Source organism: Notolepis coatsorum, assembly GCF_963971535.1.
Source record: "Notolepis coatsorum genome assembly, chromosome: 11".
In the NCBI taxonomy this organism is placed as follows: Eukaryota; Metazoa; Chordata; class Actinopteri; order Aulopiformes; family Paralepididae; genus Notolepis; species Notolepis coatsorum.
Window position 1 is genome coordinate 44650144 of NC_140175.1, and position 19906 is coordinate 44670049.

A 19906-nucleotide genomic window follows, 5' to 3' on the forward strand; every position below is an offset into this window, starting at 1 on the left:
ACACATGCATTTTTCGCTAAAACCTTGCTAACATTTCCGCTTAAGTGCTGCCATGTGAGAAGAAAATAAATCGTCATGAATTCAGGGAATCATGACATGGGGTGAGTTTTTGGGTGAAGTTCTCTTGAACTCGTCCGCAAATCGTCCTCAAGAGGGCCCACATGTGGGGCCTTGCAGTTAAGAGGTTTTAATGGATTGATGGAGGAAAGGAGTGAGGGAGTGGAGTGGAAGCATTAATGTTGATGTAGTTGATGGATGGTCAGATGGATATAGTGAGTAAATGGATGGATGGTCAGATAGATGTAGTGAGTAAATGGATGGATGGTCAGATGGATGTAGTGAGTAAATGGATGGATGGTCAGATAGATGTAGTGAGTAAATGGATGGATGGTCAGATGGATGTAGTGAGTAAATGGATGGATGGTCAGATAGATGTAGTGAGTAAATGGATGGATGGTCAGATGGATGTAGTGAGTAAATGGATGGATGGTCAGATGGATGTAGTGAGTAAATGGATGGATGGTCTGTTGGATGTACCGTCCCAACAGGCCTCTCCCTGCTCTTCATGTTGCAGTGGCCTCTCCTCTCTGCTCTTCACGTTGATGCAACATTGATTTCTGAAATGACACGTTTGCGTTGCTTCAAGCTGTTTCGCAAATGCAATGTGTTTTGTACTTTGCTGACGCAGTCTTTAAACCTCCTGTAGATCCTATTTTTCCTCTGATCCTCCCTCTTTCTTTGCTTTCTCTCCTGTTTTAGCCACAGAGGGAAAGTCAAGGTTATCAAGCTGCTGTTCATCAGCAACTGAGTCCTTCTAGTTCAGCACAAGCAACGCCCTTGCTGCGTCAGTGTTTTAGAATTTTTACTTGCACACACACACGCACGCACGCACGCACGCACGCACGCACACACACACACACACACACACACACACACACACACACACACACACACACACACACACACACACACACACACACACACACACACACACACACACACACACACACACACACACACACACACACACACACACACACACACAATTCTCTTCCCAGGTGCTTATCTTAAGCTGCTTAATAGGCTTCTGAAACTTTGATTAAGAAATGGGTTCTCCAGAGCAAACCCACTGTTAAATGGGTTCTCCAGAGCAAACCCACTGTTAAATGGGTTCTCCAGAGCAAACCCACTGTTAAATGGGTTCTCCAGAGCAAACCCACTGTTAAATGGGTTCTCCAGAGCAAACCCACTGTTAAATGGGTTCTCCAGAGCAAACCCACTGTTAAATGGGTTCTCCAGAGCAAACCCACTGTTAAATGGGTTCTCCAGAGCAAACTTGCTACACTTATTTATTTTAGATTTTATATTGCACATATTCATTAATCTGCAAGGTACACGAGACAGTTAAAGAGCCGTAGCCACCATACCAATCTAATGTTGACTTCTCTCCGTTACCAGAGATCGCCCCTGTCTTTAATGCATTTTGTTTGCATACAATGGTTGTATAAAGTGTAGATCTCAGCCTACCTTTCACATGGCTATTGATGTTGAAAAGGGTTGAAAACATGCTCGCTAGGCATACAGTAGGTAATTTACCCTAAAACCACTGCACCTTTACTCTATTATAAGCTATTCAAATTCACACAGCACCACGGGAGTTAATAACAAGCGCACCCAACTGAATGCGTAAGTTTGACGTGCAGGGCTTGTAGTGTGAGTTCTAAAGTGTAGCGGAAAAACAACATGGTACTGTACAGTAGGGCTGCACGATTTTGGGAAATAATCGAATTGCGATTTTTCGGACAGATATTGCGATTGTGATTAAATTTGCTATTATAATAAAAAAAAATTTAAGCAGCCCCACAGAGGTTTATTGTAAAATGCGGCTTGCTTCTGGCCTACGCATTGGGTCTGTTCGGGACACAGAGCCTGAAAATGTTTCTTTTTATCTGGGAATCGATACCGGTACCCAACGGTACCTTTTTTTCTGTACTTTACTCTCCCTCTCTGAAGTCTAAACTTCACAACACACAATCTAAAACCCCTTACCTCCCTCTCCCAAACCGATCTTGTATCTCAATGGGACTTCCTGGTTAAATACATTTAAAAAAAAGATAAAAAATGTGCGATATATATATTTTTTTGCGCGATTTGATAATTGCATCATTCCAAATCGCGATTTCGATTTAAAATCGATTCATCGTTCAGCCCTACTGTACAGTAGGGCTGACCTTCAAAGCTTTTTTTGGTCGAAGCTTCGGGCCCAAGATTAGATTTTAATTCGAAGCTTCGACAATAATAAAGAAATAATTAATTAATAAAAAAATTATTTAAATATATATTTTTTATCTTATGTTGTGCGACTTGTACAGCACTTTGGTCAACGTTGTTGTTTTTAAATGTGCTCTATAAATAAAGTGGATTGGATTGGATTAATTAATTAAATTAATAATGAGTCGGGCGGCTGCTCTCACAGCCAACAACATTACATTACATAATTATGTTGCAACCTTCATCTATAAAGCAAACAATTATATAAATATTTATATGTAGTAAATAGAGACAAAGGCAGAATTCGACTTAATTAAGCACCTTTTATTAAGACATGTTTGTATATGGGTCAGGACACTGCTGCTGACTGGGTGTCTTATCAAACACAGGTCAAACTAAAAATACTATAGAGAATTGTCAGTGCTGTAAAGTTGAAACTTTTTTAAATCTTAGACAAACGAAACACTTTGCTTTTATGAAATATTGTAAGCCATCATTTGAGGCTTCATAAAAGCAGCAAGTTGTTTTCAACACAAAGAGTTAATGAGGAATCTCCATGTGCTTGTTGTAGTTAACAAAGAGAGGATAATGAGGCGTACGACGTCCGTTGCATTGGAGGCGCAAGATTTTGCAGGTAAAAAAAAGATATATATTATATATATATATATTTTTTTTTTATATTTGATTTTTTCTTTTCTTCGAATCCTGTGCCCATCGAACGAAGCTTCGAAGTATTTAAGACAGCCCTACTGTACAGTGGTTTTCAGAAGACCGTGTTACATGACTTTCAACTTTCAAACAACTTCCACGTCTCATGGAATATTCTCCACCCCTTTTCAATATCAATGGTAGTTTGCATGGCTGATGTCAGCTAAAACACACACCAAATACACCTACGAACACAACATGTGTTGATAAAGACTGGGGCAATCTCCAGTAAGGACAAGAAATCAAAAGGAGACTGGTCTGGTCCTTTTAAAACGAAGTAACCGATGATGAACCAACCGACCCACCAATCAGCTTATCAGCTTATCAACTGCCTCAACAGATGCTTTTTCATGGATCTCATCTCATCATGACTCTTCTTTCCTTTCTCTTTTTGTTTTCTTTCTCCAGGTGATTTTGCTCATCTTCCTCCCTCCCCACCATCACCACCACCCCTTCCTCCTCCTCCTCCTCCTCCTCCTCCTCCTCCTGTACTCCATTCATGTGTGGCGTGGCTGGGTGTAGCAGCAGCTGCAGCCATGGATGACAAGGGCTCGGTGGGGAAGATTAGCGTGTCCTCGGACTCAGTGTCCACCCTCAACAGTGAGGACTTTGTCCTGGTGTCCAGGCTGGGGGACGAGACGCCCTCCTCCACTAATAACGGTAGCGATGACGAAAAGACAGGACTGAAGGTAAGGATGGATGGAAGGGTGGACAGAGGAGAGAGAGGGATATATTGGAGCCTGTATTATTTATGGAGCTTTTCAGAATAAGGGTGTTGACCGGCCGCCTGTGTTCTGTCCATTGCCTTGGAAGGTATTATAGAATCATGAGAAGAGGACGGTCAGTCATCGAAATGTTCCAAAATGTCTTCCTTTGTTACCACTGGGAGACAGACGGCGTTGTAAGAAGTAGCATTGTTTCCCAGTGCTCTGACACATCCCCCTCTTATAATTCCAGGGGTTGTTAGAAGCAGATTAAAAAAGTAACAATAACTGTGAAGAAATATTCTAGTTACATATTGATTTTGTTTTGGATTTTAATCTGTAAAAATAAACATCAATATTAGTTTATAGAATGTCACACACTAATCATGAACATTTTGCCCAAGTTAAAAATAAATGTAAGTTACTGCGTAATCCCACTTCTTACCCCCCTCCCTCCCTTAACCCTTCCACATGCCTTTGTAGTGATTTGAAAGGCTGGACTGATCAGCCCTGTTTTTTTAAATGCTTGATAAATCAATACCATCCCAGTGACCCACGGTTAAGATCTGGATCCACGTAGCCTAACTGAAGCTGCTCTGAAGTCAGGACATTTAAAGGGACAGTTCACCCAAAAAAACTTTTTTTGGTGCTTTGAGCACCACAAACAGGGTGTCATTCAGCTCCATTGTATTCGAGTGATGGCTGATATCTCTATGGCAGATATTTCCAAAACTAAGGGAATCACACATAAACTATTTGGAAGTATAGATAGCACTCTGGGTAAGGGAGAAAATATATTTTTAGTTTTAGTTTTTTTGTTTTTGCATTTTGAATGAACTGCCCCTTTAATAATATAATAGTTCCTTTAATAGTAAATGTTAAGGTATACCTTTAGGTTCCTTTAATAGTATGTGTCAAGGTATTCCTTTAAGTAAATTTAATAGTAAATATCAAGCTACTCTTTAGGTTTATATCTATGTCCGATTGCACAACAAATGTATAGAATGCAGAAGTGGCCACACCCCCTAATTTAAACCTACTCAATAAACAATATTATTGAGTTATTATTCAGAGAATACTGTTGATGTACGGTATGTAACTAAATACTCTGCCAATAAAGATAATTGTCTATTAAGAAAGAAATTCTACAATCTTAAATGTTGTGCAGAAAGGAACATATTAATTTCCCCCAAGCATGAGGCATTTTTCTTTCAGCGTATTGGACGCATTCTATTTCAGCTTTCCTGTGTTTTGTTGCTGAGCTGGCGCCCATTTCTAAGCTCAATAAATAATGCAAGCAAACTGGACAGTTATCTGTTTCTGGAAAATCCACACAAGATGTATTTATTTCTGTCCTTATCTCATGACTTGAAGCAGAATTATTCATGCTTAAACATTTTTCAAGCTGATCAAACATTTTATATATATATTTCTTAATATTTTTTTTAAATGTATTGCAAAATATCATACAGTCTTTCTAATAAGGTATATGGGGGTTTGATCTAGGGGACAAGACCAAGTGTGATGTCACTTCTGCAGTCTATAGCGAGATTATCTAAGGACTCAGAGTCTTGCAGAAGCCCAGATGACAGATGCCAGCGCATGTATTCAAGAAAATATACAGTGACACCTGGATTTTGTCTTTCCTTCTTTAACTAGCTGTCACTCACTTGTCCAAAACTTTCCTCCATCTTTTTGAACACTCACTGCTTTCTGTTCATTCATTCATTCATTCACTCACTCACTCACTCACTCACTCACTCACTCACTCACTCACTCACTCACTCACTCACTCACTCACTCACTCACTCACTCACTCACTCACTCACTCACTCACTCACTCACTCCTCATCCTCACTCTAGTAAGGCTCACCATTGACCATAATCACATGGTGGCAGGAATCCCAACCTGAGCAATATGGCCGTGTGTGAATATGGTCAGTTTCACGCTTCATTCTCACTCTGCTCCCTCACAGAATCTCAGAACCTTGTCTGAGGTCGTGGCTAGAAGGCATCCGCATTGGAATACATTATAACTTTGAAAACCAGTGATCACATAAATAATCTCTTTCATCTCTATTTTCAGTTAAGATGGGGCCGGGCGTGGCATCTCTCCTGTGAGGTTAAGGTTAGGGCCCGGGGTAAGGTTTAGGTTTATAAACAGTGAGGTTAAGGTTAGGGGTAAGGGTTAGGTTTATAAACAGTGAGGTTAAGGTTAGGGGTAAGGGTTAGGTTTATAAACAGTGAGGTTAAGGTTAGGGGTAAGGGTTAGGTTTATAAACAGTGAGGTTAAGGTTAGGGGTAAGGGTTAGGTTTATAAACAGTGAGGTTAAGGTAAGGGTTGGTTTATATATATAGCACGGTTAAGGTTAGGTGTTAAGGTAAGGCTTAGGTTTATAAACAGTGAGGTTAATCCCACGGGACAATACATTGGGAAATTGTGTCCCACGAGGACGTCTACCCCCGTGAATAGTGAATATTTTCGCGGGGATCCGAATATGGGTGCTCGGGTGGGAGCTCGCGTGAAATCGGCTAGATGACCTCCCCCTCCCATTTGGCGTTAGATGTTATTTTAGCACACACCACACTGACATTTTGGATTAGATGTTAATTTAGATGTTTCTGTTCAAATAAAATCTTATGTCCAAACAAATGCATGCAGTTACATTGTCCAATTACTAGGGTTGTAATTGGACAATGTAACTTCCGGTTCTGGAATACCAGTTTTAGGATAATCAGAGCTGTTTTCACAGAGATATAAGCGTTTGCCCTATGCGTGTGTGTGTGTGTGGCTGTGATCGCTGATGAGGAAATGAGAGAATCGATTTTTCAGCCCGCCTCTATAGCGTGCATAAGTACACATACTATCGATAATCTAGCGTTTATTTGAAAACGATTCATAAATAGGCCGAAAAATGACAACGTGTTTGTGTATTCCAGAATATTCCAGTAAATGCCTTTTATCACGGAATCTATATATTTTCCTTGAAAACAAGGGCTTTTCAAAATGCTATAAAACGGAAATGAACCGATTAAAAAAAATAATCCGTTTCGACAATGTTGACTGCAAACAAGTCATTGATACAGTAAGCGATAGGCAGATTAGACACATAGCCATAATTTAAGACAGAGATTATGCGTTCACAACGCTATCATTGAAGTGGGTGGTGGCATTTAACCATGCTTTACCATGTTAATGGCCGGTAATCAGTGTTAAAAAAAATTATTAAGTAATACCCTAGTTACAGTACAGCAACCAAATTAAACTCTATCAAGTCAACTGACAATGTGATTTTTCAACAAAAAAAAATTCTCCTGCTAAATAAGCTGTGACCTGTTTTGACCTGCACCGCAAAGAATCGGAATCGAGAATCGTTTAGAACAGGAATCGAAATGGAGAATCGGAATCGGAACCGGAATCGTTCAAATCCAAACGATGCCCAACCCTACCAATTAATTACCTATATTTATTACTTTTTGGGTGGGGGCGCGAGCGCAGGGATTTTTGGCTGGTGAAAATGCTGAGTGGCTAGTGACTTTGGAAAACCACTAGCCACAGTGGCTGGTGAGCCAAAAAGGTTAGGTTTATAAAAAGTGAGGTTAAGGTTAGTTGTTATGGTAAGGGTTAGGTTTATAAACAGTGAGGTTAGGTGTTAAGGTAAGGGTTAGGTTTATAAACAGTGAGGTTAAGGTAAGGGTTGGTTTATATATATAGCACGGTTAAGGTTAGGTGTTAAGGTAAGGCTTAGGTTTATAAACAGTGAGGTTAAGGTTAGGTTTTAAGGTAAGGGTCAGGTTTATACACAGTGAGATTAACGTAAGGGTTAGTTTTATAATCAGTGAGGTTAACGTAAGGGTTAGGTTTATAAACAGTGAGATTATGGTAATGTGTTAAGGTAAGGGTTAGGTTTATAAACAGTGAGGTTTTGTGTTAAAGTAAGGGTTCAGGCTTAAGGTATCAGCCCGGGGTGGATGACTAGCACCACAGGACTCCCCAGAGAGGTAGAGGAAGGGCACTTATTACCTATTTATTCACTATTCGAAATCTTTGATGAAGATGTAATCCCTGTCTCTCTATTAGAGAGATGTAACATACTGCTGTGTAAAAAAGAAAAACAGAAATCAAGTCACTTTGCTTGAATTTCTGACACATTACATTACACATGACTTCTGTTTTAGCCCACAATATCCAATGCCCATACCCTGTTTTAGCCTGGTTCCAGCTCACTATTCAATACCTATATACCTTGTTTTAGCCTGGTTCCAGCTCACTATTCAATACCTATAGCTATACCCTGTTTTAGCCTGGTTCCAGCTCACTATTCAATACCTATACCCTGTTTTAGCCTGGTTCCAGCTCACTATTCAATACCTATACCCTGTTTTAGCCTGGTTCCAGCTCACTATTCAATACCTATACCCTGTTTTAGCCTGGTTCCAGCTCACTATTCAATACCTATACCCTGTTTTAGCCTGGTTCCAGCTCACTATTCAATATCTATACCCTGTTTTAGCCTGGTTCCAGCTCACTATTCAATACCTATACCCTGGTTTAGCCATGTTCCAGCTCACTATTCAATACCTATACCCTGGTTTAGCCTGGTTCCAGCTCACTATTCAATACCTATACCCTGTTTTAGCCTTGTTCCAGCCCAATATTGAATACCAGTATTGGTGTCTGTGCACAGAGAGGGGAAGGGAGAGGGGGAGAGGGAGAGGGGGAGAGAGAGAGGAGAGAGAGAGAGAGAGGGAGAGAAGGAGAGAGGGAGAGAGAGAGGGAGGGAGGGAGGGAGAGGGAGAGGGAAAGGGAAGAGAGAGGGAGAGAGAGGGAGAGAGAGAGGGAGGGGGGGGAGAGAGAGGGAGAGAAGGAGAGAGAGGGAGAGAGAGAGGTTACTGAGGGCAGGGAGGCTATAGCATGATGATGCACCATCCTGTGTGTCCCTCATGGGATCAGATTACTTCTCTCCTCTCCTCAGTTGGGCCACATTTTGTCCTGATCTTAACTGTCCTGATTACTATCACATTTCCTATAATGATATTTACTTTAGCGGTCGGCTCACATGTTCTTACAATGTCCATCACCATTGTTCTCCATTTAGTTTGTGAAGCCCTCGTTGTTTTGAGATTTAGAAGGGTTATTCCAAAACTACCAGAGGATGGCGACAACACAGCTGTGAAGTGACGGCTTAAAAGTTCAGCAGTAACTCAGAGGCTTGTGTGGTGTGGTCTTACACGCCTCGAGATAAGAGACAGATGTGTGATGTCACACACTACAATGAACAGACTGAACATTCTGAAGGCAGATCACCAGTGACTTTGATGAATGACTTGAACAATGGCACAAGTTTGTTGTGGTAAGAGGTACCAGGCTGTATTTCCTGCAGGCATTAGGTTGTTTATGGTGGTGGTGGCCAGCTTTGACACGCTGGGGCGGGTAGTGCAGTGAATAGGAGCACGTAGATGCAGCACCAAAAGCACTAATTTAGGCTGTGTTCACAAAATGCATTTTGCTGTCACGCAAAAAGCAGCGAGGCGCATAGCAAAGGCAAGTGCTTTTTCCTAAGCTGTTGTTTTGATGGGTTGCCACAAAATATACTGTATGTAGAGTATACTGAGGTTGTGCTATCAAGACTATTATTATAGCTTACTGGTCAGTGGTCAGTGCTGCTGGCTCATTATAGCTTACTGGTCAGTGCTGCTGGTTCATTATAGTTTAGTAGTCAGTGTTGCTGGCTCATTATAGCTTACTGGTCAGTGCTGCTGGTTCATTATAGTTTAGTAGTCAGTGCTGCTGGTTCATTATAGCTTATTGGTCAGTGCTGCTGGTTCATTATAGCGTACAGTGCTGCTGGCTTATGGTAAGATAATAAAATGGCAGGTAAGAAGTCTGTGCTCAAACAACTAGGAAAAGAGCTGCTATTTAAATCTGTGTAGAATCCATAAAAGTTTAAGCCTAACTCAGTTTTTTATTCTGGTTAAAACTGTTTCAGTCACTTGTCAGGTGTGCATTGAAACATCACTGTTTTATGCAGTAATTTTAAACAGAGAGCGTTGTGCTACATCCATTGTACAAAAAATAGATAATTGAAAATAGAAATAATAGTAATAACACAATTTTTGTCTTGTGAAACATGTTCACATTCACTGCCTATCGGTGGAGTCATCCTGCATTCATCCCCTTAGCCATCCAGATTTTATTTGGTTTTGGTCACCCCCCCCCCCCCCCCCCCCCCTCCCCCTCTCTCCACTCACAGACAGGTCAGTGTGTCTAAACATGTTGTCTGTTATACAGGTGATATCTGAGGAAGGGGTCAGCTTTAAGGTCAGTCTCTTCTCTCTCTTCCTCTTCTCTTTCTCTCTTTCTCTGTGATGTGATTCTGTGGTGATTCTGTCTGTGCTTTGTGCTCTCTGTGTATTCTGATTGGCTGTTTGATTGGTTGATGGCCCTAGCTAGCCTGTGGTGTGCTTTTGTTTTTTAGGATGCTAGTGATAGACCCACCCTCCCACTGGGCTCTAGCTCTAGCTCCTGTTGTGGACCCTCATCCTCGTCACTGAGGCCCAGAGCTGTATAATGAAATAGTTACGCCAGATAAATGGACTCTCATTATTTGTTCTCAATATGTAACAAAATTCAATAGAATATTTCTGAACATCTGAACAATAATCTTGGGAGTATTTTGCTTGCTATACTAATGCCAGTTAATTAATAATACAAATAGCAAATACTCCCCTGTACATATAATTGATTCCCTTAAAATGTCCTTAAATGATTAATCTGGATTATCTTAACCTACTGTAGACTCTATTTTTCATCATTTGACATAATACAGACCGATTACAACCAAAGTCTCATCAATTGGACCACTTATAAGTGAACTTGTGTTGTTCTGGGTGCCTGAGTTGGCTGCAGCACTTCTGGCTGCAAACAGACAAATACAAAATAGGTCTATGTCCAGTCATTTCAGATTTAAAAAAGACATACAGTACATGGCTGTTCTTTGACTGTTTAGCGGTTCCCCCGTCGGATTGATTTGCAGCCGGGAGTCGCTGCAGCCACCTGGAGAGATGAGAAATACAACTCATTCAATGTGGACCAAGTGACAAGATTTTGATACCAGATGGTCCAGGTTCACAATAACTGGAATTACCGTTGAAGACATGAGCTATTTTACTATACAGCACTGGGTATAGACTGTGGAGTTGTAGGAAACAAGCTATTGTATGGCTGTGTGGGCTGATGGTGACACAGGCACAAAACATCTGACTTTTACATCTGTGTGGCACAGCTTCGGTCTCTTCAGTAGCTGTCATCTCAAGGAGGAGCCATATGGTGTGTGTCGCCCCACCCCCCTCAGAGGGTCATGAAAAGAGTGTTCTGTCCCACAAAGGCTGAAATTATTCTTTGTGTAAATTCAGCCAGTCTTGCATATTGCTCAGCAGTGCCCCCTGCAGGCTGTCTTTTATTCCTTGTGGACTCTGTCTCATGCTAGGCAGCTGCTAAGGCAGACGGAAGAGATCATGATGCTCAGTGGAGGGTCCACCTCTCAGTTTAGCTCTGTGTTTGCTGGCCTGCTCTTTGCTTGCTATAGTTCACCTGGAAGTGAAGGCAACACTTAGATACACTTGTTAATACAGCAGGGTCCAGGCAAACAGATCCAGGGCTTGAAGCCAGCATTGGCCACAGCTAAACAGCTAAATGCTGGTAAGGTTACATGTATCTCGGCTGCTTTGCCAGGCAGACAATCTGTCCTCAATCAATGAGCGATTATTGGACTTTGATTATACCTCCTAAATAATTATAGCGGCTGTTGAAATTCTGAATCCTTTAGCCACTGTGGTTAAAAAGTTTCATGGTTAACAATATAATTCACAGCAGAGTTCACGTACTAATCCACTGATGCAACATAACGTAATCTGTATAGATACTATAGAACCTACATTTATATATTTCAATCTCTTAATATAAAATCTCGTCATCACTGATTTAAAATGCTGATCAACTTGAAAAGTCTCTCTTCTTAAAACGCACAGGAAGGGACAGTGACAGACAGCTTGAGTGATGCCTGAGTTAAATAGGAGTGAAGTAGCGCTTAGAAGCTCTTCACCGGACGGGTTGGTGAACTCAAAGTGTGCAGAATATGTTAAGGCCCGGCTGGTTTCCTGGAGCCAGATTGGTTGCAGCGTATATATACATGTATGTGTGACTGTGCCACCTACCATTTAATTCAAATGTCTCATAACGGAAGAGCGGGCACCGCGTTTTCTTTTCCTTTCAACGTGATTCTGACAATCAGCAATCCCATTAAACAGCTCTCTATATCGCTGCCGAGTTGTCAACACAGTCCTATACCACTCACTGAACTCTGTGTGCGGCCATGCAAGAATCATACCATGGGTGACTTGATATGGGTCTAATGATGAGACTGTTAGAGCTTTCCTTGTCCCGTTGTATGGATGTTCACTACCTGTGTTGGTGGGCCAAACCAGTGAACTTGTATTATAACCGTTGTTTGTGTGTGTGCCTATGCCTCTGTGTGTTTGTGCTCTCTCTCTGTGTGTGTGTGTGTGTGTGTGTGTGTGTGTGTGTGTGTGTGTGTGTGTGTGTGTGTGTGTGTGTGTGTGTGTGTGTGTGTGTGTGTGTGTGTGTGTGTGTGTGTGTGTGTGTGTGTGTGTGTGTGTGTGTGTGTGTGTGTGTGTGTGTGTGTGTGTGTTATCAGATCGTGGGGAACGGTAGTGAGCAGCAGCTGCAGAGAGAGTTGGAGGATGTTCTGATGGACCCGTCTGTAGCCGACACCGGACTGGGACCGGACCGCTCTAAGCCATCAGAACTAGGAACGGACCATCCCAGACCAGCAGACCTGGCATCTGACCATCAGAAACCAGCAGAGCTGGAAGCGGACCATCCCAGACCAGTGGAACCGGGACTGGACCATTCTGGCGGGGTGGACCATCACGGCCACCCCACCACAGCTTCACTTGTTCCGCCAGGCACAGACCCCCTCAGCACATCCCCGCCCAAAGTGGAGCTGGTGCTGCCCGTCCAGACGGCGCAGGAGAGTGAGCTGAACGAGTGCTCCTACCGAGGTGAGGCCCAGCTGGACTATCTTTTATTTCCCAATCTTCAACAACAACAAAAAAGGCCTAAAATAAAGAAGTCGCACACGTTGACAATATTCATTGTTAAATACTTATTTTATTACCATGATGGACAGAACCTTTTCAGCTGTTCATCATTGCTCCCCAACACCAACAATAAGAAATAGCAATGGAGAGCTGTTTAACATCTGCTCATCATCTCTCTCCTGTCCTGCCCTCCTCTTCCTCTCCGTTCTGGGGTGACAGGATGTCCTAGAGGTAGAGAGACTGACTAGTAACAGAAAGGTCACTGGTTTGATTCCCGGTACCAACTGGAGGGTGTATTCCAGCTGTGAGCTAGTGACTGGAGAGGGTGGCTGGTATTACATCTGGGGTGCCCTTGAGCAAGGCACTGAACTCCAAAACTGGTCCAGAGGCGCTGCACTGCAGACAACCCTGACCTCTGATCTCTGATGAAATGCATAATGTGTGTAAGTAGGAGGGATAAGAGGAAGACCATTCAAATGCTTCTTCTTCTTCTTCTTCTTCTTCTTCTTCTTCTTCTTCTTCTTCTTCTTCTTCTTCTTCTTCTTCTTCTTCTTCTTCTTCTTCTTCTTCTTCTTCTTCTTCTTCTTCTTCTTCTTCTTCTTCTTCTTCTTCTTCTTCTTCTTCTTCTTCTTCTTCTTCTTCTTCTTCTTCTTCTTCTTCTTCTTCTTCTTCTTCTTCTTCTTCTTCATCTTCATCTTCTTCTGCTATCTCTTCTTCTCCTTCTTCATCTTCATCTTCTCCTTCTTCCTTTTCTTCCTGTTCTTCTACCATTCCTTCTTCCTCCTCTTCTACTTCTCCTTCATCTTCTTCTGCTATCTCTTCTTCTTCCTCCTCTTCTACTTCTCCTTCATCTTCTTCTGCTATCTCTTCTTCCTCCTCCTCTTCTTCTCCTCCTTCATCTTCATCTTCTCCTTCTTCCTCTTCTTCTTCCCCTTCTTTTTCTCCTACCCTCCTTCCCTCTTCCTCTCCACTTTTACAGCAGATGAGTCTTCGTCGGAGGGCAGTCCCGGGACTCCCATCCCTGACGAGGACAGTGTGGTGTTCAGTCAGCTGACCTACCTGGGCTGTGCGTCTGTCAACGCCCCTCGCAGCGAGGTGGAGGCCCTCCGCATGATGAGCATCCTCAGGGGCCAGTGCCAGCTCCCCCTGGACGTCACGCTGTCTGTCCCTGGGGTCTCTGAGGGCACTGTCAGGTAAGCAGACAGACAGACAGACGCGGGGGGGAGCCAAGACTTGTCTCGTGCACTCCCATTCATCCCCCCCTCCCCCAACCCTCCCAACACCCCACCCCCCTCCCTCAGCATATGGCGCCGCGCTGTCGGCCGCCACTCTGTTTGCGGCGGTGAATATGCATATGTTTGTCTCAAGGCTAGTCCTGCATGCATCAACAAGCGCATGTCTGTGATTTTTTGCTCTGTGCCATTATTACTATCTAAAATGTAATAAATTGTGGAATATTACTATAAATGAGCTGTATGTGTATGAAGAGTGAGATGGAGAGCTCTGGTGGACGCCCTATGCCCCCCAACGGGGTAAAGAGGATTCAGTCAAGTAAGTCATGTGTATGAACCAAGCGTCCAACTCCTATGATCTCACACTCTTATGAACAAAACGGAAGTATTCTGTATTTTTGTATGACAACTAATAAAGAAACTTGAACTTGAGACAGACAGAGGTAGCACGGGGGAAATTAAGCAATTTTGGTTTTCATTCCATATTTGTCCTTGTTACGGCCCGCGTCCACCTATCTCATATTTATGACCGCACACGTCTTTTTTCAATGTATCCCAATGGGGAGAGAGCGTATGCGGCCGCATGCGCCGCCTATAGGAAATGCGCTGCAGTCGGCTTCTTTTTTCAGCTTTTTTGTGCGGCCGAAAGTTGAAACTTTCTGAACTTTCAGAGCGATGCGCTGAGCTCATTTTCAGACAACCAATCACAGCCATTCATATCTACCACTCTGTTTGTAACCTGACACCGGAGTTGCCTGCCTGTCTTGGCTGTCTCCCACAAGAGACGGGCCATTGAGATTCGCGACAAAGCACAAATACACTAATAATAATAACTACACGAATACACTACTAAAAAGCTAATAAAAAGCAAAGGGGTGAACTGTGGTGTCAGGCAATAACTATATATATAATTAATATACAATAAAGTGTATTAAAATATGCTATAATATGTGCAAAACCGCGGCAGGAAAAAACGATAAAAAGATGGCTGTAGATTTCTTTCTGTCATCTACAAGATGCGCTTCATGCCAGCACTACCGGCGCACTACCAGCGTTTTTGTGAGATAGGTGGACGCGGGCCCTTAGGGTCCCATTTTCTTTTGTAGTACACACACACACACACACTAACTAGATGGTTACAATAACAACAACACTGCACACTAGAACTGACTACAGCAACCAAGGAATTCTTCACCTCCTGACCGACCGCTGTTGATGGAATAAGACATCAGACTCAATATTATTGAGGACGCCCAGGCAGAGAAAATTAACTGTATAATAACTTTATCCAGGCCTCTTGGATCTGACAACAGATCTGACTAAAAAAACTGATAGCAACTTGAATACAAAGGTCGTCAACATATATTAAATGTGAACAGGCAGATGTCAGAACCTTCACCTTTGGATAAAAGTGGCTTCCAACCTTTGCTACTAAATAATCGTCCTTGCCTATATTACTACCTACTATGCTAATATGTCTTTACTACTATGTACTCAAGACTGTAGCACCCAAGTTCAACACTGTTTGACAAACAGTGTTACTTAGCTGAATGAGTTGTACCTTCCCTGCGGGTCCTACTAATCACCACAAAGTACCAGAAAATACCCCAAAGTACCCCAAAATACCCCAAAATACCCTGAAGTACCCCAAAATACCCTGAAGTACCCCAAAATTCCCCAAAGTATACCCCAAAATACCCTAAAATACCCTAAAATACCCCAAAGTACCCCAAAATACCCCAAAGTACCCCAGAGTATACCCCAAAGTACCCCAAAATACCCCAAAATACCCCAAAGTATACCCCAAAATACCCCAAAGTACCCCAAAATACCCCAAAGTATACCCCAAAATACCCCAAAGTACCCCAAAATACCCCAAAGTACACCAAAATACCTCAAAGTATACCCTAAAATATCACAAAGTATCACGAAATACCCCAAAGAACCTCAAAGTTCCCCAAAGTATACCAATACCTCAATGTACCACAAAATACTGGCTCAGAGGTACAGTAGAGCAGGTCAACTAATGATCATATGGTTAATGGTTTGGTCAGTGGTTTGAATCCCAGCTCCTTCTGTTCACATGCCGAAGTGTCCTTGGGCAAGACACTGAACCCCAAATTGCTCCCAATGAGCAGGCTAGCACCTTGCATGGCATCTGGCTGCCATTGCTCTGTGAGTGCATGTATGAATTCGTGAAGGACAGGCAAATATAAAGCTCTTTGTGCAGGTAGGAAAGTGCTATATATGTGGAGTCCATTTCCCATTCCCAAAATACCACATATTTTCAAAACAAATGTTTATTTTAATATATTATAATCTCCAAATGTAATAACATCTGTATTGAACACTGAACAAACGGTATAAACTTTTTATTTTTTTATTTTCAACAATCATTTCTGTTTGGAAGCCTGGGAAAGTCTCCAGAGAATAGAGAATCATAGTTGTTGTCATCATCTTGTCTGAAATTGTTTAAGTTAACTGTTGTGAAGGGCCAGATTAAACCGAATATATATATTTATTTATATATATATATTTAATTGTATTTGTATATTCTCTAATATTCCCTGATATCCCTTGTATATTCCTTGTACAATATGCATTGAATATCCATTCTAGCCTACTGAACATCCCATAATAGTCTCCATTCTACTATTGGTCGAGACCTTGGTGCCAGGCTGCCATACCCCTCAGACCCAGTTCAAACGTACCGCTCCACATGTACGAACAAGTCCTAGTTCCGCGTAGGAATCTGGCTACCGCACCACTAATGGGACTATTTGTTCATAGTGCGTATATATACTGCGCTACTAAAGTAGGACTTTCTTTTCAGTCCAGTTTCTTACCCTCCAATAGAGTCACAGACGTAAAGCCTCCCCGCGACGCCACGTGTGGGAGTAAGGCCAAGTTCGCCTACCATCGGTATTGAGACATCGTGTATATTAATATTTGAATAGTCATATTTGGCACTATATCGTCGAGTTGGACGTAGTCTATTAAGCTAATAATAGTCTGTTAATATATAGTGCTTCGTGCGGTGAGAATACTACCGTAGTCAGTACCCCATCGTTTCGGGCAGAGAACTGGCTGCTTACCCAGGGTGGTTGACCCCACGTGAAGCTGCACCCGAGGAGCCCCAGAGCCGACGAGCGAGTGGACCTGTATACCGGATTATTCTACCGACGACAGCCCGCCTTCCCAGGCACGGATTATGCTTTGTATACATTGATTATTCCATGGATAAAGACCCCCGACACTGCCGTGTGTTGGAACCCCCCCCCCCTGGAGAGGACGCAAGGTGAGGAGACGCTCTGCAAGACGAGGTCGCTTCACGTCTCTCCTCCGTGGACCGGATGATGCCGGCCCACAAAGAGTCCACCTGCTTTCATCTGTGGTCCAAGGATCGCCGGCGCATTGAACGGCACTACAGTGGGTTCACCTGGGATACCCTTGGCCGGATGAGGCAGCCGGATTCTACCCCCCCCCCCCTTCCTACTCCTGTCGGCTTACAAGCGACCGGATTAACCCCCTCTAGTGTATCCAGTATATAATCATTAAAGTATCATTGCTGTTATTCCTTAAACTATTCCAGGTCGTATATGTACCACCTGCGCCTTCAGAGATTGGACATTCTCTATTGATATACCGACGAATACTCTTGCCATAAAAGTGCATACTAATTCCATTCATAAATGTGATTGATTTGATTAAGTGCTTGCTCTACACACCATCGCTGTGTAGAAATAAAGACCTATTTCTAATTCGTACATTTGTGTTGGATCCGTTTCATCTACGTGACAGTGTTCATCATAATATATTTATGCCGTGTACTGGGTGGCCGAATATTAAGTACAAAGGTAGTGGTAGTAAGTATCATATCTAGTAATACAGTCAGGGAATTGTACCCCTCAGTTACAATTGGTCCTTCGAGCCGGATGGTAATTAGTGTAATATTAATATAGTGTTATTAATATTGAAATGGCCTATGATGAACACTCCACGAAACGATCCTCCTAACCAACGCCCGCAGCGCGAACGACGGCTCCCTCAGTACTTAGAGGCCTACGCTGTCAGTCAACAACCTAGTCTTCTACTAACAGTAAACGCGGTAAAACTAGAAAGTAAAAGTATGTCTAACCCCAACGCCCAGACTACCCCGACCATAGAGGCCCCTACGGGCTCTAATGTAACTGACCAAGTTCACGGTGGGGACCAGTGGGAACCAGACATGACTCCACACCCCGCCAGTACTGAAGAAGTAGTCCCCGATGAGTCCCGGGAGGAATACAACGCTACCGAGAGAGAACTCGGCACGGAAGAAGACGGGGAGAGCACCGTGGAGATAGAGCTCCAAGGCTCCGCAAGGAGTACCCCGAGGGAAGGCTCCCCTATACAACCGCCTTCTCCCAGCGAGGCAGAGAGGACCCTACAGCAGGCCTTCCTCATCAGCCTGAACGCCGCTGCTGAACGCGACCGACTGCAGATCCAGCAGCGAAGCGAACACGAGCAGATACGTCTAGAAATAAGACGCATTCAGATGGAAGAGAATGTGGCCCGAGAACGAGCCGGTGCTCAACGGGACGCAGCGCGCGACAGACAGCAGTCGCAACTAATAGAACAGCTGATCAGACGGACAACACCCTATCCCTCCGCCAGAGGCTCCAGGAACTCGTCTAGACACACCTCCAGGGCGGCATCCCCTAGCCGAGTAAACAACCCTGAACTTGACCAACAGACGAGGTCTATACCCCCCACAGACCACCTCCCCCCACCGGTCCAAGCGAGACCTAGCAACCGGGAAGGAGCAGCATATCCTGTGGAGAGGCTAAACCAGAGACTACAAGCACTGGATGACCTAACTGAAGACGAAGAGGAAGAGGAGGAGAACCACGCCCGAAGACAGCACAGTACTCTACCGGACCAGGAGGTCCGGTACAGCCCAGGCTATACTCCCGCGGAGCTGCGCTACAGACCCCCGACTCTATACACGGGTGAGCACGACGCACGACCCGCACCGAGGAACAGCACCTGGACAAGCGGGCCATGGTACACTGCCGGTACCAGCCCATACCAAGGAGCGGGAGGAGACTCGCCTAGGAGGCCTCTCCCCCAACGCTCGCCGATGTATCCACAGTCAGCGTCATACATTGGCACGCCTATGGTACCCGACTTCACCCAAGAGAACCGGGCCCAGTATACAGAACTCCGCATGTGTCTGGAGACCATGTTGGTGGATGTATTGGATGAACGCCACAAATACGCCATCCTACTGAAGCACTTAAAGGTGCCCCGCGCACATAATATAGCGCTCGCCTACGCGACTTCCACCACCCCATACACAGCAGCGCTGGTAGCATTGGACCAGAGGTATGGGCGCATATGGGATTACGTGATCCAGGAGATCCGACACATCGACCGCTTACCCCCAGCAATAGACAATCGAGCACTGGACGACCTGTCCATCAGAGTGCAGTCCCTGGTAGGGATGTTGGGAGCTCAAAGAGAGAAGGGGAGGCATGAACTTTACGCCAACTCAAATGTGGAAAGGATTCTGGAGAAGCTGCCGCCCGCTCGTCAGGAGCGCTTTAGGCGGCAGAGGGACCACAGAGACCCGAATGGCCCCGAACCGAACCTCCTCGATCTAGCAGACTTCCTGGCGAGAGAAGTCAGCAGCCTACCGCTAGATACATTCGGACGGAGCACCCCTGGCTCCAGAGAAGGAACCAGACGACTAAATGATGGAAGAAGATCGGTGACCGTGATGCACCAATCGGAGTCAGTACCGAGCAGCAGGAGCCACAGTACCCCCTCCAGAACGGAGAAGTGGAAGATAGTGTGCCCCTACTGTGAGAAAGAACACTGGCTAGC

General features: G+C 43.9%; 1 protein-coding gene across 1 annotated transcript in view; it reads left to right on the forward strand.

Annotated features, from left to right (window-relative positions):
• The window catches only part of rabgap1 (RAB GTPase activating protein 1), a 461466-nt gene that overhangs the window by 45004 nt on the left and 396556 nt on the right, over positions 1–19906 (forward strand). The window contains exons 2-5 of the mRNA XM_084325096.1: positions 3388–3668; positions 9976–10005; positions 12401–12767; positions 13786–13999. Coding sequence (XP_084181222.1) covers positions 3516–3668; positions 9976–10005; positions 12401–12767; positions 13786–13999 — 764 coding nt within the window. The 5' untranslated portion in view covers positions 3388–3515. The remainder of the gene's footprint in view (positions 1–3387; positions 3669–9975; positions 10006–12400; positions 12768–13785; positions 14000–19906) is intronic.